The sequence below is a fragment of the Drosophila montana genome, unplaced genomic scaffold (assembly GCF_035044405.1).
Source record: "Drosophila montana isolate Dmon_TW-CO22-7 unplaced genomic scaffold, ASM3504440v1 contig_2159_1, whole genome shotgun sequence".
NCBI lineage: Eukaryota > Metazoa > Arthropoda > Insecta > Diptera > Drosophilidae > Drosophila > Drosophila montana.
The window spans coordinates 8,619-34,198 of NW_026997059.1; the positions used below are offsets into that span (position 1 = coordinate 8,619).

The following is a 25,580-nucleotide window of genomic DNA, read 5'->3' on the forward strand; positions in this document are numbered from 1 at the left end:
TCAAGAAATGTGTTCAGTGGACAGAGGCGAATATATAGCAACTTAATATGTTTTTTGTCCATAGAGTGGAAAATCAAAATAACGATTTTATTCTTTAATTTGGTCGTCTGCGTTTTCCATACAAAAGAAGCAACTTTTGTATATGTTTTTAACTTACATGTATATATTTAAATGACACTTTACTTAAAAAACTTGAAGAAACAAAAAATATTTCACATGCAATTTATGCAGTAATTTCAATAATAATAAAAGCAATAATAATTGTTCTTGTATATAGTAGTTCTTGTATGAGTAGTTTACTGAACGCTATCTTGACTTTCTCAATAGTTATTGAAACAGACCAAAATATTTGTCAAGCATGCATTTTTATCGTTTAATGGTTTCGCATTTATCGAACGGTGTAAAATGGTACAGCAAGACATTTTGGCGCCATTTTTTGTGTAATAAGCAAGCCGATTTTGATTTCTAAAACTGTGAATACTTAAGATGACGAAGTCAAAGTCCCTCAAACCCGAAAAATTATATGTTATTAAAAGAGGTGAATTACTTGCATATTTATTTGTGCATGGGTAATAACATACTTTCTATCATTTAGATGGCAGGAAGGAGGAAATTCATTTTGATAAAATTACATCTAGAGTACAGAAGCTATGTTATAATTTAAATATGGACTTTGTTGATCCTGTAAGTATTTAAGTTTCACATGATCTAATTATAGAACTACAAAAATTCATTTAAATAAAATTTGCCTATGAAATTGTTAAGAGCGTAAAGGAGAAACCTCTGCTCCCGTAGTTTTTAACAATTTTCGGTCACTACTGTTGAGCTGATATAGCTATGTATGTCCGTCAGTCTGTTCCCATACAACCTAGTCTACGATTATCTAGACAAAATTTGTAAAAGTCCATCATTTGCATTTTGTTGTCATGAACTTTATGAATTTGTTATCTAAGTCAAAATTTTACTAACAAATTATAAAAAAAGTTAAGTTTATAAACTGACTTGAAATATGTATTGCTTACAGTAAAATTATGACGTTGATACAAAGATAAGTCAAATCTATCTTTTCCACATCAGTGTACAAAAGGCAAATTTAGATTTTCGTGCTATTCTTTTGGGGTCTTCCATTTTTATACCCTTGTAGAAGGAATTATAATTTTGTCATGAATGTGCATCGCATAGAAGGATATACATCCGACTCTATAAACTATATATACTCTATATCAGCCGAGTTGAAATAGCCATGCCCTGTCTGTCTGTTTAGATATGTATGAGCAAGTATCAGTTTTAAAGCTATCGTCTTGAAACATTCCATAGGTCCGTCTTTCTCTAGTAGTCTGTATCTATATCATATAGCCGTGATATGAATGATCAACCAAAAGGCATGTTCTCATCAGCATGATTTTTATACCCTGAACCCATTGAAAATGGGTAAAAGGGGTATAATGTATTTGTACAAATGTATGTAACAGGCAGAAGGAAGCATCTCCGACCCTATAAAGTATATATATTCTTGATCAGCATCAACAGCCGAGTCGATCTAGCTATGTCTGTCTGTCTGTCCGTTCATCCGTATGTATGAAAGCAAGGATTTCAGAACCTATAAGAGCTAGAGACTTGAAATTTTAGCTGTAGGTCCTCCTAGTGCACGCGCAGATCGCGTTTGTTTCCGATTTTTGATAACAATCCATATCAAAATCCTGTTTATTTTAAGCAATTTCGGTAAATAATATGAGCTAGTCACCAAACTTGACATGTAGCTTCTAGAATAGTATATATACATATATCAAGTATCTTTAATTTTATACCTATCGCCTGTTGGAAAAAGAGGGTTCAGGGTGTCCCCTAGTCGGGAGCTCCCGACTAGAACCTCTTGTTATACCCTGAACCCATTGAAAATGGGTAAAAGGGGTATAAAGTATTTGTGCAAATGTATGTAACAGGCAGAAGGAAGCATCTCTGACTCCATAGAATACATATATTCTTGATGAGCATCAATAGCCAAATCGATCTAGCCATGTCCGTATGTATGAACGCAACGATCTCAGAACCTATAAGAGCTAGAGACTTGAAATTGTTGGTGTAGAAAATTTCATCAAGATCGGTTAAGAAACACAGAAGTTATTAAATAAATCATGTTATTGCTGGCCTCGACTTTGGAGCGACAAGCGCAAATTCCAAGCATTTCTGTATACATGTACACACACACATTCATGCGCGTCTGCTTTGAATTCTATCAACAGCATTGCAATTGCAATGTTTTTGATAGCTGCTGTTTTCTGTGCTGCTATTTAAATTGATTTTTTTCTCATTAAAGCTCAATTATTGGTGTGGCCCTTGAGTAGAGGCAGCGGCAAGTGGTGCGGTTAGTTGCGAGTTTGAACCCTGCCAAGGGAGCAGTTTTTTTTTCTTTTCATTTTTATTTTTTTTACTACTAAATCAATCGAGCGCGTAGGGCGAGCTGCATTTGGTGTTGGAAGAAGAGAGTTCAGGGTATCCCCTAGTCGGGAGCTCCCGACTAGAACCTCTTACTGGTTTTTTTTTTAATTTGTTTTTTTTTTACTAGTAAGCAAACGAGCGCGTAGCGCGAGCTGCATTTGGTGTTGGAATAAGAGAGTTCTGGGTATCCCCTAGTCGAGAGCTCCCGACTAGAACCTCTTAATTGTTTTTTTTATATAAAGGGAAACGAATTTTTTTGCTACACCAGTTTGGCGGTGGGTTCAGGGTTTCCTAGTCGATTATTCCCGACTAGAGCCTTTTTAATTTTATGTATATACCATATTGAATACACGTTCATGTTTAAGAATATTAAATGTTTTAAAATAGGTTTCAATTACACTTAAAGTCATAAACGGGCTTTACTGTGGTGTGACAACACAGGAGCTTGATAATTTAGCAGCGGAGATAGCAGCCAGCTTAACAACCCATCATGCAGACTATGCCCTTCTAGCTGCTAGAATTGCAGTGTCCAATCTTCACAAGGAAACAAAGAAAGTTTTTTCAGGTAATTGTATAGACACTTGCATATAAAATTATTTTTTCTGCCTTGCTTTAAACTGTATAAATTTTGAATATATAATAATAATGTACAAAATTCGATAAGACTGTGATCTAGGGGCTCAAATCGTTAACTTTTGCAAATTAAAAAAAAATTAATTTATATACAAGCAAAATTTAATTTTTTTTTAGATTTTAAACATTTTAAAATATTATGGTTAAAGCTAAAGCTATACGGACTGACTGACAGATTGGTGAATCATCAGAGCTTTGAAGCTAAAACATTTACTAAATTTTTCTCTTAGGATGAAAGTGTATACATAGAGAGGATTTGAAAAATTTGTCCTACCCTTTGGGGATATTCGTAGTCAAAGTTTGTATACAAAATTCATCACCTAGTACGCACATGCATATGTGAAATTTGCAAACGTGACTACAGTTTGAGTTACTTAGATGTCTAAGCGTCGAGCTCTCCCGTCAGAATCTATCTAATTTATATATTTGTTTATTTTTATTAATATTTATATAGTTATGGCAACCGTCAGGACCATCCAATTGATACTTTCTTTTTTCTCGTCCCAAATAATTTCTTTCTGGAATACATAGGTACAAAATTTATATTTTTCAGCAAATGCCAATCCATACATGACATGCCCTTTTGAACCTCAAGTCGTGAAATTTCCCGTTTACATCGCCCATTATCGACATTGTTGAGAAAGTTGGAAATCGTATTTCTATGTCGATTTACTCTTTTAGCGATTTCGGCAATTGTGGTGCCGGCCTCCTGCAAGCCGCTTATAAAACCACGTTTCCGATAAATGCAGTCCACGTGGCATTTTGAATTATGTTAATTTATTGGAGAGTATATTGTCCGCACCTATTTCCCACTCTGGAAAATGTTTTTAATATGTTATTATATCTCCACGTCGCTATTTCCTCTTGTTAACACGAAATTCCATACAAACCTTACATTTGCACATATACAGTGTACAAATAATGTCTTCGTACAGCGACTTAAATATTCTTTGGTAACGAAAGTAACTAACTTGCAGAAGAGTAACAAAAAAAGTTTAAATGCAGTTTTCTTTATCTATTAATTAACTTTTTTTAACAAAAAAATATATTCAAAATGTTTAATAATATAAAAGTTATAAACAAAAAAAGGCACGTTTTTTGCTCCAATGGTCTTGGTACACCATACTATTCAGGCACTTAAGCTGCATACGAAATGTAAAAAAGGTAACGGTAGTTTTTGAATGTGTACATAGGCATTTTGGGCACATCTTGGAAGCAAGTTTCTTGGATTTTTTTTAAAAATTTGTTTAATACGTGCCTGGAAAATATTTAAGCATTGAGGAACGTCGGCTAATTTTAAATATGCACGTCAAGCAACTAAAATCTTATGCAGAAATTGCGAAAGTTATATGTCGCAGTCGTTCTACCGTACAAGCTGTCATTGGACGGGTAAAATATGAACGGCGTGTGGAAAATAAGGCAAAATCTGGCCGCCCACAAAATTTGACAAACAGCGATCGGTTGGCTATTAAGCGAATGGTTGCCTCGGATCCATTTATAAGCGCAAATAACATAAGTTCACAGCTTCTACGGTCAAGGCAGAAGCAAGTGCACCCCGAGACGGTTAGAAAGGCCGTAGTATATGCCGGGTACAAGTCACGCACACCCAGACGAAAACCTTTTGTGAACTCTGTCAATAGAAAGAAACGCTTAGACTTCGCAAAAGAGTACCAAAATGCGCCTCCAGAGTTTTGGCGTAATGTCATATTCTCGGACGAGTCTAAATACAATATATATCGCTCAGATGGACGGCTTCGAGTGTGGAGTAGAGCTGGAGAGGCATACAACCCAAAAATACTATTAAAACAATTAAACATGGTGGTGGGTGGCAGCTTGGATATAATTGAGGGAGTAATGGACCATCGTCTATATATTGATATTTAAAAAAAATGATTTAAATCCAATCGAGCCTTGTTGGCACATGTTGGAAAAAAAGATCAGGAATCACCACATTAACTCAAAATCCAAGCTAAGAGGTGTTGAAAGAAGTGTGGACGAAAATTGACCAATCCTACACTGGAAAATTTGTTTTGTCCATGCACAAATCGGCTTGATGCAGTCATTAAGAATAGAGGGTACCCTACCAAATATTAGGTTTAAGTTATTTACATATATATAACACAACAACAAATCCTGGTATATTTAAAAAAAAAGTTGAAGTTATATTATTGAAATGAGAGAAAAAAATTAAAATGCTTTTAACTGGTTTGACAATTTTCCGTGAATTTCAAGAAATATTTGATATTTGAAAGCGGTAATAGAAGTATCTACTCAGTAAATCACATTTTCGGACGACCTTTCGCTACTGCGCATCAACTCGAAACTTGAAAAAAAAAGAAAAAAACATTTGCAACTACACTGGCGCTGCCTGATTTCGTATTCATTGGGTGCTTTTAAATAAGAAAACAAGATATTGTTCTCACCAAAGACAATATAAACACTAAGATGAGTAACGCCATACAACAAAATGATACTATGCAGCTTGATTTTTTAAAAATCTCTTACTGCTAAAAGAGCGGAAAAGCTAAAAATAGAATGTACTCTCAGCTTCGGCTAATATAAGAGCCGTGCAAGCAATTATGTTTGTATATGTGTTAATAAACATACATAACAGCATATTTCAATGTGTTGTTATTCACTGCACTGGCTTTTGCTGGCAAAGAAATAAATTTTGTTAGTTTTTATGATAGTGATTTCGTTTTCGTAGTCAATTTTCAAAAAATTAAGCTGCATAGTATAATTTTGTTGTATGACGTTACTCATCTTAGTGTTTATATTGTTTTTGAAATCACCTAGTCTGAAGCTCCCGACTAGAGCCTCTTACTTGTTTAATAATGTTAAATGATTTTCGTGTATATTAATTATGGTTTTCGAATTTTTATTTGGTTCATTCTGTCAAAAGAAAGAATTGTATTTTACTTTTTTCGTTGCCAAAAATATCGATATTTGCGTAAAATGTTATATTTTCAGTTAGTCCCATTATTTTTTCTACGTTTTCCATTTCTATCTATAGGTAAGATTGTAAGCCTATTGAAAGGCATTGTTCGTCGTCCGGCATAGCATTAGGAAATTTTTTGTTGTTCATTAGAAAGACGTGTGGATTGAGAAAGTGAATGTTTTATTTTCTATGGTGGCTGATTGGCATATCTATTTTATGTACCATTTGTTTGTAATTCTGTATTTCAACATTATAGATGCCGCTCAAGAACATCTTCATTGTGTTGCCCTAAAGTTCTTGCAAGTTTGATGGTCTTCTTAACAAACTTGACAGACTGCTATTTAAACCTCTAATGTTTTATATCTGTAAAAGTTGGTCATTGTATGTAGAGCTTCGTCCTTATTATCCAAACAATTATTCTTATCGAGAATCAATGAATGAATCTTTTAAATCTTTTGATTGTAAACTGTTTTACTAAACCTGCATTGTAAATAATACAATAATACTTAACTAAAGTTAAGTGCAGCTTTGCCGATAATCTTGTTACAGTTAGAATGTAAAATGGCAAAAAGTATTGGAGAATTTTGTTAGCTTTCATATATTTTTAATATTATCTTTACTGACTTCCTCCATAATCCAACTCGCCTAGCCACTTTAGCGATCAAATTGGATAGTTATATTTTTTGAGATGAAAAAGGGGTTAGTAGGGACAGTTCACTTAAATGTTCTTCTGCATTCATACTAGGTGTGTTTACAGCAAGTCTTTAACGTTACCAATTGACAAAACGACAAATGATAATGACTTACAAATATTGTTAGTAAAACTATCTTAGTTCCCACGTTCCGTCCTTCGGATGTTTACATTGGTAGGGTTTTATTACATTTCGTTATTTATATTTGTTGTATATAATCTAGATCAGTATCGACAGTCGAGTTGATATACCCACATCTGCGTCTGTTTCTGCGCGAACTAGTCTCCCAGCTTTAAAGCTATCATCTATATTGCAGCCAGTAAATATGTCGGAACCGGCCGGTTCGGCCCACTATATCATATAAATGCCATAGGAACGATCGGTTGAAAGTATAGAAAACTTTTTTGTTGATCAAGATATCTTGATCTTTTCAATATCGGACAACTGTATCACATAGCTGTCATAGGAGGGCGATCGATCAAATAGTGAGTTCTGGTGTGAAAACCTTTTTATTTTATTAGCTTCTCTATTGCCACATATCTGCAAAACGGAAAACCTACAATGGTATTAAATCTTCGGCGATCCGAAGATACCCTTACATTTTCGGTGTTCCAAAAAAGTGCAGCCCGGGGTACGGATAGAAGGTCTGAAGCGATGGAATGTAGTTCGGTTGAAGGATGCGAGTTCAACACCGTCAGAGGGAAGAATTTTTTTTGCAGCTTGATTTTTACTTTAGGTAAACTTACTTAGGTAAACTGACTTACAAACCTGGGAAAAAAAATCATCTGTTTTTTTTACGGTTTTTAAGTAATTTGAGGAACTACTGAAATTGATAAAATTAGGCGAAAAAAATAATAGCAACACTTCAAAAATGGATTAAAATTTAAAAATGTTGAATAAATAACGAATTCATTAGTTAACAATTTTGAACTATTAATACTAAATCTATGTTTATCATTAATTATTCAGAACAGTGTCCTTTTTTTTGGCAATAACAGCTGCGCAACGTCTTGGCATGGAATCAACTAAGTCCTGGCATCGTTTTAGGGGAATTTTGGCACGAGATGCTTTAATTTCTTCCCAAAGTGATCCGATAGTGGTTGGCTTGGAAGCAGCAACTGCCTTCTTGAAGTCGGACCACAGATTTTCGATGGGATTCAGGTCAGGCAACTGAGCAGGCGTTACGTCCCATTGTAATGATTATTATTAACTTTTATGATAGAAACAATTCAATCTTAGTCAAAACTAATAAACACGTTCTTTCTACAAAGGCAATTCCGCGAAATATACAGGATTAACTTAAAAAAAGGCTAATGGTGCTATTTTTCGGCAATTTTGGGGGCTTTATTCTTAAAATCCCAAAAAAAAATTAGACAGAAATTTGAAGAACGGTAACACTGTTTTTGTTTATGGGGAATACCGAACAATATAAAAAAATCATAGTTTAAAAAAATCGCAGAAGTAATTGCATTTTTTTTATCAAGAATAAAATGTCTTTTAGTGGTGCTATTATTTCTTCGCAACTGTAACCGTCACTGATGACAAAAAATACACAGTTACAAAAAACAAAAATTTTAAAAAATTATTTAATATATATATATACAAATTAAAAAAAAAAAAAATATATACATATATAATAGTTTTTAAAATTTTGTGTTTTATATATATGTATATATACAGTATAATTTGCTTAGCTGCCTCGAAGGGGCACTAAATCCTAAAAAGGGAGCTAACTTAATTTATTATTTTTCCTAAAAGTGAATCGATTTCATAGTAACCTCGACTTTTTTAAGTTGCACTGAATATTATTTAACAGTACTAAGATAAATAAATTAATTTGATAGTTTTTATTAACTTTATGTATTTAAATTACATTTAATTTAATTTCTGAACAGTTTATTGTATACATAAGAAAAACAAATAAAAAAATCAGCACATCTGATCATGGATGTCGCAGTTAACTTACATTATATTCATAGAAATTGGCAAAAAAAAATTACTGCCTATAGGAGGCGCTTAAGTGCAAAAGGCTGTTAAGTTAGATGCACTTAACGTAATTAATTTCATACAAAATTAGCTCTTATAGCGAAAATAAAATTTCAGGCAGCTATCTTACCGATGCAGCTAAGTATCGAGGCAGCTAAGCAAATTATACTGTATATATATTGACTTATTAACTTGACGCAAACACTGAAAGACATCAAAAATTATTTCACATATGTATATATATATATATATAAAATCATTTTTTATATATATATAAAATCATATTTTATATATATAAATTCATTTTTTATATATATATATAAAATCATTTTTTATATATATATAAAATCATTTTTGAAATATATATATATATATATATATGTACATATATAAAATTATTTAAAAAAGATTTTTTTTTGCACTGTATTTTCATTCATCAATGACGGTTCCTGGTTCCATTAATCTATTACAAGCCGACATTGATGTCTTTCAGTGTTGGTGTCAAGTTAATCTTTCAAAGCTTAAATGTTTTAAATAAATGGAAATGACTTTCTATAGAAGCCCTCCCTAGGTAAAGAAGTTTTCACGACAAAAACGCTTTTTGTATCTCTGGAACGACCCATTCTTGAGTGTGCCTTATGTGGCTGGTCGCCACAATAATCCATTCACTTTATCTAAATGTTTTGTATTTATTTTTGTACTTTGCGATTTGTTTCTCACGACCCCCCCCCCCTGTGGGTGGGAGGTTGGATGCAGCACGTTAAATCATGATTAGGGAAATATAATTTTGTAATGCAATGTTTGACCAAGTGGACAGATATTTTCGTTTGAGTATATTTCGTTTCGAACACCTTGGCTTTTCTTAAGGCAATCGTGTGTAAGACTGATTCAGCAGTCGGTCTTCATTGAAACTGGTCTATTGTTGTAAATGTTTGGCTTGGCCAAACAAAATATAAATCAGAAAATATAATTTCAAAAGGTAAACGTCAATCCGGCTGATTGATGGTCCACTCAATGTTATTGAAAAATGGAGAAAGCTGGCTGAAAAATGTAATTTTTGAGCTTTTGGACGAAATCTTTCACGTTAGTAACATGTAAATTAGTTGACGTCATTGAGAGACATTCGTCAGACCAAAGACAATATAAACACTGAAGTTTTCATCAATCTAGTAACGCCATACAACAAAATGCTTACATGGAGCTTGGTTTTCACATAATTGAGAACGAAGAAGAAATCGGTACCGTACAGATTAAAGAGCGAAAACGCTTAAAATATAATGTACTCTCAGCTTCGGCTCTATAAGAGCCGTTCAACCAACTATGTTTGCATGTGTGTCAATATACACACATCAACGCATATTTGGATGCGTAGCTTTTCATTGCTATGGCCTTTGCTTCCGTAGAAACTACTTTTTTTTGGTTTTCCTGCGCTAACCATGATCTATCCCAAATGTGTATTCACTTATTTTCTTGTGTACTGAGGTTGGCTTGTTAGAAAATTAGTATTTTTAATACGATCTTCATATTCATGGAATTTCTTTTAATTGTTTCCCAACCAACAACGTTAGAAAATCAAAACCTTAGCATCTCTGAACATATCTATAATGTGAACATATATTATGCGAAAGCACAAAAATATCCTTAAATATATAGTATATATATGGTGTACTCATGCATGAATAATTCAGACAAACAAATATCGGCGCTTGCTCGGCTGAGACAAAAACTTCTCTCCAGCATACACTGTGCAAAAATAAAAGTAAAATCAATTTGTGTGGGTTTTTTATGAAGATAGTTATTATTGCACAGGTACGCAATTCTATATATTTATGGAAGAAACCTCGACAAATCGGCAAATCCGTTTAATTTACTAGAGATCCATTATAGTAGGTTACTTTTTTGCACTTTGACTTCATTGTCCTTAAATTGCACTTTGATTTTTTGATAGTCTTTCTTTGTCTTTAAACCTTTTTTCTACTTATTTAAAAAAGCTAGCAATATTTATATTTATGCGCTTCCCTGTTAAGGCGTTTGTCCAGTCTATTTATACCCTGACAATTGTATAATCTATTAGTGCAAATTTTTGTAACAGACAGAAGATATTCTCCAAACCCTTAAAGTATAAATAATCTTGATCAAAACTAATAGATCCTTCTGATGCCCGCGCTTTACGAGTGTTCCGATAATCGATAACTTAGAAGATTGCTAGTTAATCTTCTTCTACTGTATCTATTTTTATGTATAATTTATCAACAACAAATAATAACTTTTCAAGTTTATGTTTCTCTAAGTCGTTCCCAATCTTTTGTGATCCTAATTTTATGGCCTCCACACTGATTGTTCACGAGGTGAGTCCAATAAAACGAAGTCAGATTTTAAGTTTCTTTCTAATAGGCATCAGCCAGCACTGGCTCATATAACTAAATCCGCCTTCAGACCTTGTAGCTATTCTTCATCAAAATATTAGGGGCTGTCGCGATATTAATTGCCGGTAAAGCCTACTGCGCCTTATTGCACTGAGATTCTCAGTTAAAAAAAACATTCCCCGTTTGAAGTTATTTTAGGCGTTGTTTAGATAGGGATTGACCTAGTCTTAATATTAAGTGTTGACACTCAAAAATCTGTTTTGGTTGCATTTTGTATCTTTATCACTTAATCATATTTATATCACTTAATCATAAATCACTTCTGTTGACACCTAAGTTTATAAGCAACATCTAAATTATATTATACAAATTTGTACTCATGTGCGTGCTAATTGACTTTTATGGTGTTGAAAAATATTAGTTTACCGAACATATTTTGGATATTATTCACCGCCTCAAGTTACCTTGTACCTTCAGTACAGTACATTTTGTTGTTTTAGATAAATTCAATTTCCGGTCATTTTAGGTAACCACCTTCTCTATCTTTTCCTATCTATTTCTTTCAATTTCTTAAAGCTAAAATGTAATTTGTTAAGTTGATTACTTTAAAAAAAAATACTAAACTGTTGAATATTATTTTTTATTATTATTCTTACTAATACCATGGCTGATACCATGCTGTTTTTGCACTGTTCTTTCATCACTGACAATCGAGAACATACATCAATATCCATTTAATGAGTTTAGAGTAATTGTGCTCTACACAGCTCAATAGGATTATAGACAAATTTAAAAAATAGGTAAAAATAAAACATCATTACAAGTTGCTGATGGGTCATGCGGTATGTCCTAAGGAGAGTCTCGTATGGCTTCCAATATATTTTACTAACAATGCCGTCAATGAAGTTTTTGCAATGTCATTTTAGTCTTATCACTAACCATACAACATATAAAAAAGACAGCATCGACTAAAATGCAAGAAAGTTACAGAGCCATATGCTTTTTGTGAATGATAGGCAGGAAACCTAAGGCACATAAATTTGAGAAAATTCAATTTGTGCGCCTTTTTGTTTGAGCAGACACATACACACACATACATTTAAATGACAATTAAAAATTAATGAGAGAGCACTGAGAGACACATAGGCAAAGCAGTTTCCTGTAGTGGGGGCGAATTAAAAAACAGCGATGCCGTTGTGTCACACAAGGCATATGCTCTCTACAGCATCTACAGAAAATGAATGGTTACCAATTTATCTTCTAGCTGTCACATCTATATGTTGTGTGGTTAATAATCTTGTCAAATAAAGGTTATGTTTTCAGGGTTGTGTACAGAGCTTATAGTCATAGTCACTCAATCACGCGAGATCATTACTTAAATCATTTCAAAATGCAAAATGAACGATTTTTAGCTTATTTGTATAATTGTTTCTTTTCAGATGTCTTTGAAGATCTATATAAGCACGTTAACAAGGAAACTAATGAGACATCACCTATGGTGTCTGAATATCATTACAACATTGTTGCAAAGAATTCAGACCGCTTGAACTCTGCAATAATTTATGATCGTGATTTTGGATATAATTATTTTGGATTTAAGACACTTGAGCGATCATATTTGCTTAAAATTAATGGCAAAATAGCGGAACGACCACAGCACATGCTAATGCGTGTCGCAATTGGTATACATGGTGATGATATTGATTCTGCGATTGAAACATATAATTTACTGTCGGAACGTTTTTTTACCCATGCATCACCAACGCTTTTTGCTGCTGCCACAAATCGTCCTCAATTATCATCATGTTTTCTTTTAACAATGGCATCGGATTCTATTGAAGGAATATTTAAAACAGTTGAGCAGTGCGCAATGATCTCCAAATCGGCAGGAGGCATTGGTCTTAATGTTCATTGTATTCGAGCAAAGGGCACCTCTATTTCCGGCACAAATGGTACTTCAAATGGCTTGGTACCAATGCTCAGAGTATTTAACAACGTGGCGCGCTATGTCGATCAGGGTGGTGGTAAAAGACCAGGTGCATTTGCCATTTATCTGGAGCCTTGGCATTCAGACGTGTTTGAATTTTTAGATCTTAAAAAAAATACTGGGAAAGAGGAACATCGGGCCCGGGATCTGTTTTATGCCTTGTGGATTCCTGATCTCTTTATGAAGCGGGTTGAAGCCAACGAGGATTGGTCTTTGATGTGTCCACACAAATGTCCCGGTCTGCAAGATGTTTGGGGTGAAGATTTTGAAAAACTATATGTCAAATATGAAAAAGAAGGGCGACAGAATCGAATTGTTAAAGCTCAATCTCTTTGGTTTGCCATAATCGAATCTCAAGTGGAGACTGGTACCCCTTACATGCTTTTTAAAGATTCGTGTAACAGAAAAAGCAATCAACAAAATGTTGGAACTATAAAATGCAGTAATTTATGCACGGAAATTGTTGAGTATTCAGCACCAGACGAAATAGCTGTATGTAATTTAGCATCAATAGCACTAAACATGTTTGTGACGGCCGAAAAAACTTACGACTTCAAAAAACTGAGAGAAGTAACTAAAATTGTTACCAAAAACTTGAATAAAATAATTGATATAAACTACTATCCTTTGCCAGAGGCAAAAAAATCAAATTTACGGCATCGCCCTATTGGTATTGGTATTCAAGGGTTTGCAGATGCATTAATTTTAATGAGGTTTCCGTATGAAAGCGAAGAAGCATCTCTTTTAAATCAGCAAATATTTGAAACTATTTACTTTGGAGCTTTGGAAGCTAGTTGTGAATTGTCCCAGAAGGATGGTCCGTATGAAACCTATATTGGAAGTCCAGTAAGCAAAGGAATTTTGCAGTATGATATGTGGAACAGATCACCAACAGATCTTTGGGACTGGGATAATCTTAAAAGGTCCATAAAACAGCACGGTGTCAGAAACTCTTTGCTAGTTGCTCCCATGCCTACAGCATCCACTGCGCAAATAATGGGCAACAATGAGTCGTTCGAGCCCTACACTTCCAACATTTATACAAGACGAGTATTGTCCGGTGAGTTTCAAGTAGTAAATCCTCATTTACTGCGTGATTTAACGGAGCTTGATTTGTGGGATGATGAGATGAAAAATCAAATTATCGCAAGCCGAGGCTCTATACAAAACATAGAATCTATACCCGAGGAAATCCGGGATTTGTACAAAACCGTATGGGAGATATCGGTAAAGTCAACTATTAAAATGGCGGCTGATAGAGGGGCGTTTATTGATCAAAGTCAATCTTTTAATATTCATGTTGCTGAGCCAAACTATGGAAAATTAACATCAATCCACTTTTACTCCTGGAAAGCGGGCCTTAAAACAGGAATGTATTATCTTCGCACAAAACCAGCTGCAAATGCTATACAATTTACTGTAGACAAAAATGTGTCTGTAATGGAAATTAATGAACAGAACTTAGTTGACCAACATACTTCGATAGAAATGGGCAACACAAACGAGTCGGATATAGAACGAGAGCGTAGAATGGCAGAAATGATTTGTTCCCTCGAAAACAAGGATGCATGTTTATCTTGTGGATCCTAATAATATTTAGACTACCTATTGTTATTCGCTCACATCTATAAGTAAAAAGAAGTTTCTTATAATAAATAATACTTATTTTAATTTTCATAATCTATACGCTTTTAAATTTTTGTTTTATTTGCTTAAAATATATAGAAAATTATAGTTATTGATTTTTATACCCTGAACCCATTGAAAATGGGTAAAAAGGGTATAATGTATTTGTGCAAATGTATATAACAGGCAGAAGGAAGCATATCCGATTCCATAAAGTATATATATTCTTGATCAGCATCAACAGCCGAGTCGATCTAGCCATGTCCGTCTGTCCGTCCGTATGTATGAACGCAAGGACCTCAGAAACTATAAGAGCTAGAGACTTCAAATTTGGTATGTAGGTCCTCCTAGGGCCCGCGCAGATATATCAATATCATTAATTTTTTACCTATCGCTACCCCCCTGCTACCACCGAAAAGCTAAAATTTAAGTTAATAACCCAACTTGTATTACCCACTAATTTAAGCCACAATTTATATGCTTTTTAAGAATACACAAATATTCTACTGTTATCTACTGTTATGTCATTAAGATCGGTTAAGAAACACAAAAATTATGTGCGCACGTGTTAGCAGCAGCAAGCGCAAATTCCAAGAACTTCTGTGTACATGTACACACACATTCATGCGCGTCTGCTTTGAATTCTATCAACAGCATTGCAATTGCGATTGTATTGATTTCTGTGCTGCTATTTTAATTGGTTATTTTCTCATTAAAACTCAATTATTGGTGTGGCTGTTGAGTAGAGGCGGCAGTACGTAGTGCAGTCGGATGCAAGTTCGAACCCTGCCAAAAAACTTTTATTTTAGTTTTTAATTTATTTTTATTACTACTAAGAAAACGAGCGCGTAGCGCGACCTGCATTTGGTGTTGAAGTAATAGGGTTCAAGTTATTCCTTAGTCGGGAGCTCCCGACTAGAACCTTTTACTTGTTAAAATTGACACGTGTGGTATGAATATGGTATATTGGGGCAGAATATAGTACAAACTCTGGGTGTCGTTGGGCATAGCTATTGGGGATGTTACACCGCGATGCTTATAAGGAAACACATTTTATGGTTAGGCCCTAAGAGTTTTCTTTTACTGACATTCAGCTTGTTGTCACCTAAAAATATGTATTCAGTTTTATTCAGGGGATGCAAAGCTTTTGCTGGTGTATTCTGCCCGTTGATGGTTTAACCATTTGCTGGGGTTATTACAGCGCAATGCATTTGTTGCAGTGTTATCACAATCGTGTTGAAAACGCACCAGTACCCCATGGCTTAGGTATAAATTGCTATCGATACGCGCCAGTACGAAGCACCGTTGCTTCGTTGCCATTTCGCCAACAAATTTTACACTGCGTTTTAAAAGCAGCACTTTGAAATTTTAAATGGCAAACTCTGCAAAGATTCGCTTTCATAACCCTCAATCGAGGACCGCCACACTATTTGCAGCATGGTCTTCAGATCGAACATAGAAATGAGGACCTGCAGCAGTTAATGTTTTGTTGGTAGCTCACATTTGCAGAGGAGGTTGAGCCTCAGATAGCCCAATTTGAACAAGAACACGAGTTCATTCAGCAGTATCCATCTCGTTCCATACCTTTTTGAATATGATGACGTTGATAGAGGCGTTGATGCTTTTCAACTGCAACTTCGGCCGCTGTAGATAAAATCATCGACGCACTAACAGTGCTTTACTGCTTGTGCTGTCATTGGGTTCATTCTTTTATTAGACCTCTTTATGAAATTACTTGGTTGGCGTGCATTGTCGTTGTGATATTACCATACTATTTACGCTGCTATAAATCACCATAAAACTGTATTAAGACTTCACACTCAAAATTATTACCACTTGATTACCAGCGACGCTTTTATTTAGCTTGGGTGCAGAGTTGCTCACAAGCCGTGACTTGCTTATGCCTCGTTTAGTTTATTTTTGTACATTGGGCAGCTGTCACGGCATTGACTTTTGTGCCGAAGCACCTAAAGTTGTAATGTAATGACTTCCTATAGAAGCCTTCCTCAAATGAGTTTTTTCACCCTTGATAGCTTACCTCTCGAGCGTGTTAACAATACCAAAAATAATGTTAATGATCCAGGTGTCATTATTAATAACAAACTTAAATTCGAATCTCATGTAACGACAGTGGCCAGAATTGTTTTGGGTCTCATCAGAGGAATTTGACAATCCGTGAAGCAAGGCTAGTTGGCCGGTCGGGATCGCTTCGCGACATGGCGGCTACAAAAGTCGTGGCCGGCGTTATGATTGCTCCGTAGCAGTTCGAGATAGGTAGGTGCTGTTAAAATTAGTGGAATCGAGATTAAGGCAAAGTTAGCCCTGTTCACCCTTGCTTGCCGAACGATAAAAAAGAACCAAATGATAAGACCGCGTTTGATTTCGTTTTCTATTATTCCGCAAATATCTTCGATGGTCCTGCAGCACCTTCACACATAAATAGTTCTACCAAACTTCTTGATGTTCCGCTCATATGTGCGCTACATACGTTTGTTCACCTTAAAGTCAAGTTGCTGCTTAGCTTCGCCATCTTTTAACCCTCTCTTGCTCCCTACTTAAGCCTAATTACTCCTCGCTCATGCTGTTATCAGTATAAACCCAGCGGTGATTTTTCTCCTTTAACTTAACATTTGATTGACCCACTCCGTGTGGCAAACTTCATATTATTAATTAACAACTGTTAATTTTTATGCTGTTGCCTACATATCGTTAGGTTTACATACCACATACATATTAATGAATTTAATGTAATTTTTACCCCTCGTCTGTATTGTACGCCGAATTCGAACTCCTATAGCTCCGGGGACCATCGAGCGATCCTTCCGGACGGACTCTATCGAGTTCAGTCACTTGGGCGCCATATGGTCCATGACGACCACCCAGGTAGCATCTAAACTTCCAAATTGACCATACTATCGTCAAGCACTTCTTTTCCGAGGCCGAATAGTTGATGTCTGCCATCGAGAGTTTCTTACTGGCTTATGCAGATACACGTCCCTCTTCTTCGAATCGTCTGCGTAAGGACAGCGCCGAGTCCATAGTCGATACAATACGAACATCATGTCAAAGTCTGGACATGCACGGGTCGGGGCAGAGATCCGGCGCTCCTTTAGTTGTACCAACACTGCCTGCTATTCTGTGTTGCGCGATCTCACATTTTTCTTTCTCTTGATGCAAAATTTGAAACGAATCACCGATACCACGATGCCATTCCCAGACGCTGATGCAGTTCTACTTTTGAAAGAATAGACACTTTTCCTGCTTTAGCCTCAAATTAGTCTCTCACGCCCGCCTATTTTGATAATGTCGGCCAGATAGGCAAACGTGTAAGGTTCTATTCGCTCTGGAAAGTAGAGCTTGCGGAAAGCTGACTTTCCATTGGTATAGACCCGACCTGGAACCGTAAATGCTGTATACTGCTCGCTACTCTCCTGCATCACGACTTGCCAGTATCCATGCTTCAAATCCATTATCGAGATTAAACGCGCTGGTTGTAGGCGGTCTAATATGTGGTTTATCTGAGTGCAGGGGTAATCATCCGGTAGTCATTTCCCTATCTTCTTTTTCACTAGCACGATCGGCGCGCTTCGCGGGCTTCGGGATTGCTCAATGAATCCCGTCCGGAGCAGTTCCTCCACCTTTTCGTCGATGACGCGTTGCAACGTGGGGTACCTAGTTGTTCTTCATTACTATCCGATGGCTGGCTATATGGGATCCGCCCTCAAGCCCCTCGAATTTCGCCAACTCCTCTTTCAGAAGCACCTGCAATTCAGGCTCCATGCTTGTTGGCTAGAAGTTCTCGCCGTCCAGACTCCAGGCCTGTTGGCCAGACGTCCTCGCCGTCCAGACTCCCTATTTCAGACCATTCACTCTCGCTAGCCTTGTTGCGGATTCCCGCGGCCGGGCTCAGCTCCACGGCTCGTTCGCCTGCTAGCACGAGTCTCAGTGAGTTATGAGAATGATTACCCTGGCCGTGGGATCCGGCCCCTCACTCTCTTGACCGCATCAGTAACATATCCGACGCCGCTTGACGGGTGTTTCCAGTTTCTGGCCGATCATCCTATTGGCCGCCTCTCCTCGTTGCATCGTCGTCCTTACTGCCAGCGGAAGGGTCGTCTGAAATGGGTTGTTTATTACGTTCGTTCATGGCGCCTGCCCGACGCCCGGATATGCGCTTATTCCGCACCCAACTTTAAGTCGCGAGACCAGAGGATACTTCTGACCATGCAGTTTTATTCCTTCGCATTGGACTGCAAAAAGTATGAGCTTGGGTAAAAACAAGAAGTCATGCCTACGGACATACAATTTATATTGTGGGCTCGCGTTCTCGTCCATCCTGCTCAGTTCCTTTCTCAGGATGGTGCATTAACGCCCTCAGGTCCACCACGTACTCCACGTCGGGCAGCCAGCTAGTCAGGGTTCAAACTCGCATTACTTGCTGCCACCTCTACGCAACAGCCACACTAGCCAAAAAAAAAAAATAGTTTCCTGGGCAGGGTTCGAACTCGTAACTGATGGTGATACTTTCCGCCGCCTCTACTCAATAGCAACACCAACAATTAAGGCTCAGTGAGAAAAAAACGAATTCAAATAGCAGCATAGAAAACAATACAATCGCAATTGCAATGCTGTTGATAGAAGCAGACGCGCACATGTATACAGAAATTCTTGGAATTTGCGGTAGCTGCTGCTAACACGTGCGCACCTGACTTTTGTGTTTCTTAACCTATCTTGATGAAATTCAGCAGTAGGTCTTATTGTATAATTCTATGAAATATTCGTGTATTTTCAAAATGACAATCGCATTTAAATTGTGACTTAAATAGGAAGGCAATACATGTTGGTTTACTAACATGATCTAAAGCGTTGCGGTGGTAGCGGGGAGCAGGCGATAGGTGTAAAATGAAAGATACTTGATATATATATACTATTCTAGAAGCTACATGTCAAGTTGGGTGACTCTAGCTCATATTATTTGCCGAAATTGCTCAAAGAACTGGATTTCGATATCGATTTTTATCGATTACTTGGAAACGGGGAAAGTTATTGAATATCGGAAACAAACTCGATCTGTGCGGGCATTAGGAGGACCTACAGCTAAAATTTCAAGTCTCTAGCTCCTATAGGTTCTGATATCCTTGCGTTCATACATACGGACGGACGGACAGACTTACAGACAGACGGATATGGCTAGATCGACTCGGCTATTGATGCTGATCAAGAATATATATACTTTATGGGGTCGGAGATGCTTCCTTTTGCCTGTTTAATACATTTGCACAAATACATAATACCCTTTTTACATATTTTCAATGGGTTCAGCGTATAAAAAGGGAAAAATTTTGGTTCCCTTTTTTTCCCCCTATCTGGCCGATTTTCGGCGCTGCGTGCTAGTCTCTCGTTTGGCTCACCCCACTTAATTAAAATACAGGAAATAAGTACTCAAAGTATTTGTGTGTATGACGAAAAACTATTCGTGAGTAACAGCAAGCAAGCAAAGCTTACAAGCTTGTCAATGAACCTCGCGGTCACGAGCCGAAAATATTGGCGTACAAAAAACGTCCATTATCCAGCGGCGACGAAGTCAAAAAGCGACCAGCGCTTTGGCATAAAAGAATTCGAGACGATTTACTAAGACGACTACAAAAGGCCGCAAGTCATGGAAAAGAAAATCTTAATTGCTATTATATTACACCTCCCGTCCACAAAAAAAAGTTATTGAATAATTATAGTGTCGTCAATAATTAGATTTAATAACATTGTGTAATAGTCTTTTATTTTAAGATAGTATTTCATTTACAGCGGACTAGCAGCTGACTAGGCCCTTACACCGTACAAGATGACCAAGCCTGTTACAACTCGGATATCCTGACCATGAGATAGTCCTCTGTTTCACTTATAATATACTTATACCTACTACACTAAAATCTAATACTACATTTTACCTTTTACAATATATTTTAAGTCTTATCCCTTATACTTAGTATTATGTTGCGTTAGATTAAGTTTACTTATTATGTCTATTAAATCCAGCATTTAATATTTTGAGCACTCCAAACACACTGATAAGGATTTCGAGATAACTAAAAGCCATCAATATCTTTGACAAATATCTGTAATATATGGGCCCTTGTTTATAGGTATCAATTTTCTCGGTACTCCTGCCTTGCTATCAAAGTTTTCCACCATTACATAATCCTGAACATTATATTTATTCTGATTCTAATCTGTTGCCTTTTCTCTAATATCTTTCAAATTTCGTTCAATAACTGTATCTAACTGTCTCATCTCCTCTAACTTTTGCATTAATCCATCACTGACCTCTCCCTTATGCGCTAATCCAAATACAATGCTGAGTGTACTCAACTTTTTCAATAATCCTATCCCAATGTTGTTTACTTTCAGGTTCAGTTAGCTTTGCTATCATGTGACCTAAACTTCTGTTTGTGCTTTCCAGTTGCCCATTCGCTTAAGGAGAACCCGTTGCAATTTTTATAGGTTTCACATTGCTTCCCGTAAAAATGTTTCGAGCTGCGTCCATGTAAAACAGCTCCCCCGATCAGATATTATACAGCTCGGCCTGCTATATGATCAAAAATAATCTTTTAATGAGCTTATAACCTGCCTGCTATTTGTTGTATACAGTCCAAAAAATTTTGTAAAACCTTGCACTACTATGTGGATTTAGTCAAATCGTCTGTTTCTTTTAGGTATACTCTATAATATCCCACCTTTCTTTCCTATCTTAGGTCAATATGCTATACGTTTTAAACAGTTTTCAATATCATAACTTTGGTAGGGTATAACTTCTTTTAGGTATACTCTATAATATCCCACCTTTCTTTCCTATCTTAGGTCAATATGCTATACGTTTTAAACAGTTTTCAATATCATAACTTTGGCCTTCATGTTAGGAAACCAGTATGATTTTCCAATGGGGTCTAACATTTTCTCTCTTCCAATATGCTCCAGTTCGTCATGGTATTTATACAAAACATGGTTCTTCATTCTTTCAAACAGTTTAAGCTCGCCCCTTTCTAATAATTTCATAGCTTCTTGTACTTCTTTATCTTTAGTCTGACAAACTATAAATTTCGTGCCAAAACTACGCGCATCTGTTATCAAAATCGTATTATAAACTCTTAATAAAGCATTCACATGTTGCATTTGCTTACCAACTCTATAAGCTAGCTCATAATTAAATTCTTGCTGCTCTAAGGCCCACATAGCAATTCTCAGGTTAAGATATTCCTTATTTAGCGTTAAAGCCAAAGAGTTACAGTCTGATATAATTTTGAAACGTCTTCCCTGTAAATATGTCCTAAATCAACGAAGTGCATACATAATTTCTAAAGTCTCCAACTTAAAACTGTGGTATTTCGTTCCGCTTCCGTTGTACGCTTAGAAAAATATAATATGGGACAGTTTTTCTTTCAATTACCCAAAACAATTCATCTCTTTTTCTTCGAATTTAAATACTCTATCTTTTCTTAGTAAATCATACATTTGTTGGCAATTATAGAAAATTTTTTAATGATCTTAAGTATAAACAAAGTCCAAGAAAACTTTGTACCGCTTGAGTTTTATAGGGAATGGGAAAGTTCTTTACCACCTCAAGCCCTTTCACGTCAGCTTTTATACCCTTCTTTGATATTTGAAATCCAAGACAAAGTTAGTCTTGCATAAACTCACTTTTTATTTAATCTCAACTCTAATTTGTTCTCAACTAACCGCTTAAATACCGATCTTAAGACTTCCAAATTAAAATATATATTTTTACTTGCTATCGTAATGTCGTCCATATACGCAACGACTTTATTATCTCGAATTATATATAAAAACTAGCGGGTATAACCCGGCGTTGCCCGAGGACGTATAAAACAAAATTTTCTCAAAAAGCTTTGAAATTTATGGTAACGGACGGTAAACATATTACTTTCATACACTGGTGTGGGTGGAATTTCACAAATCACTGAAACACGTATACATAAAGTCCTTATTTAGAGCTTTGAAAATAAGTTTGAAGCAAATCGGACAATACTTAAAACTTCATCAAAAAAATTTTGCGAAAAATGGGAAACACGCCTTAAATGATTTTTTATATAGATCACCCAACAAATCTTTGACCCACTTTTCCACCAAGGACGAATGGACTTTTGGAAAAGTGTGGAACACCCATCAAATGAGTTTGAACAAAGATCTTTGAAAATGATTTTGAGGCCGAATGGATGGTAAACAAAAGAGTTTCATACAAACGTTTTTCGCGATTTTTCCACACTTGCGGGTGGCATTTCCCAAAACCTAAAACTATAGTGAAAATTTCAGCTTCCTAGCTCTTACGGTTTGGGCTGTGCGTTGATCACCAATCAGTCAGTCAGGACAAACAGTTTTATAATAAGAGGTATACTCTTGATACATTTAGTAAATACTCGAGAAGCCGTTTTTTATACCCTGAACCAATTGAAAATTGGTAAAAAGGGTGAAATGTGTTTGTGCAAATGTATGTAACAGGCAGAAGAAAGCATCTCCGACCCCACTTTATATATTCTTGATCAGCATCAATAGCCGAGTCGATCTAGCCATGTCCGTCTGTCTGTCTGTCCATCTGTCCGTATGTATGAACGCAAGGATCTCAGAACCTATAACAGCTAAAGACTTGAAATTTTAGATCTAGGTCTAGGTCAACTTGTATTGCCCACAATTTAAATGAAATTGACTTTTTGATAATACACGAATGTTCTCTAGTACAATATGATATACTGTAGAAAACTTCATTAAGATCGGTTAAGAAACACGAAAGAAAATGTGTTTTGGCAGCCCACGAGTTTGCGTAGAAAGCGCAAATTCCAAGAATTTCTGTATACATGTACACACACACATTAATGCGCGTCTTCTTTTAATTCTATCAACAGCATTGCAATTGCGATTGTCTTGATTTCTGTGCTGCCATTTTAATTGGTTTTTTCTCATTAAGACTTAATTATTGGTGTGGCTGTTGGGTAGAGGTGGCGGCGAGTAGTGCGGTTAGTTGCAAGTTCGAACCCTGCCAAGGGAACTTTTTTTTTTAAATTTATCTTTATTACTACAAAAGCAAACGAGCGCGTAGCGTGCGCTGTATTTAGTGCTGGAATAAGAGGGTTCAGGGTATCCCCTATTCGGGAGCTCCCGACTAGAACCTCTTACTTCTTTATATTGTGTCTATTGTAGTATGTATATGCCTTAAAAGAACACCCTATATACAAGAATAAAGTATGCGGCACTTTGTTGCATACAATAACAATTATACATTAAACAAGCCCAGAGCCACTTTATATATTGGCTCTGGCTCATGTTACGTAGTGCGGCCCACTAGCTGACCATTTATGCTTACGCTGCATATCCCACGCTCCGTCTGAGCGCATTTCATGAGCAACATATAAATATATGCTCACTAACACAGGCATATGCAAGCTACTCACTCTCCCTCTCTTTGTAGCTGTTAACCAATAACAGCATAAGTACATATATGTATCCATAGGCTTAACGCAAAACTTTAAAGGCAAAAAAAGTCATTATTAACACGAAAGCGATATAGCACTGACGTGCTACTGTTTTGAATTATCAATATCTCAAAGGAATACAAACTACATTTCTACACTGTGTCTAAAATGTTTATGAAAAAAGCATCATGCTTTTTTTAAATCATTTTCTAAAATTGTACTAACCGTTTCTGTTTCCATTCGTTCTTTTTCTAACAATTGTCTGCCTAAAAATTTATTTTTCGAAAAGTTTGGTATCCAAAAATTTATTTCTTAGAATTTACTGTCCAATAATATATTTTTTTTGTGTTGTTTATTGTATGGAATCAAAACTTTTTATTACAACATAGTTGGCTTATGTGATTTTACGCACAGCCTATTTGAGTCCCCAGGCTTTATTGTGGACAAACGTCAAAAGCGGCTTTTTTAAATAAGGGTGCATCGTCACGTAGGTAGTCGGGGGACTCTGGGGCATCTCCTATGTCGTGGTTGTCCTCCCCTGAACCCAAATTGGTGATCAGGATGGATGGCCATATTATCCATAGGCCCTATATGTCGGGCGACAATCAGTCTTACCCAGACCTTCGACAAGGAAGGCAAGAGACTGATCGGCGGATATGACTTAGGGTCATATTCCGGCTTGCCCGCCTTATGGATCATATGTATCCTCGCTAACTTCCACTGGGCAGGGAAGTGATGCGTCTTTATTATTGCGTTTTAAATCAAAGTTATAGAAAGGAAGGGGGGAGGGCCTTCAGGGCGGTGTGGCCCGGAGCTTTAGTTCTAGGAAGGACTTTGACGACGTTGACTACCTCCTCCACGCGGATGGGACCGATAGGTGGTGACGCTCGGGTAGTCTCATCGATCTCTTCTGGAGAGGCCGAATTGAATGTTGAAACCCGTTTCTTTAGGTGGCTGGCGCAGGTGTCAGCTTGTTTTCTAGTTCTAGTTTCTGACAGCAGAATTATTCCGATGGCGTGTTTTTTTACTAGGGCCTCCAGCTCTAGTACTTGGCATTCCAGATTAGCACCTTCAGTGGTGTGTTCATTTGGATAGCAACTCGGTTGAAAGGGTAAGGAATTTCTATTGCATACCCAAACCCTGATGTTGCTTTTTTGCCATCCTCTCGATAGCTCGGCTCCTGCCCTTGATGGCAGAGGAAAGTCCTACGCCGTTTCCAGATTCTGTTGTTGCTGCTGTTGCGCAGTCAGCCTCTCCTGCTGCTATTCTCTCAGCAGTCTATTTCGCCTAGCTTGTGCTGGTCCTTGTCGCTGGTTAGAGCTCGGGGTGTTGTTCTCTGTGCTGAATGCAGCTAGTCCTCTTCTTGTTCAGTGGGTGCTGTACGGGGGAAGTCAACAGGTGTAGGGCCATGAACTTTATAGCTGCGGCTTCGGC

At 36.6% G+C, this 25,580-nt stretch overlaps 1 protein-coding gene and 1 long non-coding RNA gene across 2 annotated transcripts; one reads left to right on the plus strand and one right to left on the minus strand.

Annotated features, from left to right (window-relative positions):
- The first annotated feature begins 385 nt into the window (after positions 1 to 385).
- Positions 386 to 14,725, plus strand: RnrL (Ribonucleoside diphosphate reductase large subunit). Its single transcript, XM_064680672.1, has 4 exons — positions 386 to 538; positions 596 to 684; positions 2,827 to 3,004; positions 12,494 to 14,725. The coding sequence occupies exons 1-4, from the start codon at positions 487 to 489 to the stop codon at positions 14,629 to 14,631; spliced, it is 2,457 nt and encodes an 818-aa protein (XP_064536742.1). The 5' UTR covers positions 386 to 486; the 3' UTR covers positions 14,632 to 14,725.
- A 2,605-nt stretch (positions 14,726 to 17,330) lies between these two features.
- Positions 17,331 to 19,594, minus strand: LOC135427265 (uncharacterized). The gene is made up of 2 exons (XR_010436016.1): positions 18,971 to 19,594; positions 17,331 to 18,917 (listed from the first exon to the last, which is right to left on the minus strand). It is a non-coding gene; the product is annotated as an uncharacterized LOC135427265 (long non-coding RNA).
- Between the last annotated feature and the right edge of the window lie 5,986 nt (positions 19,595 to 25,580).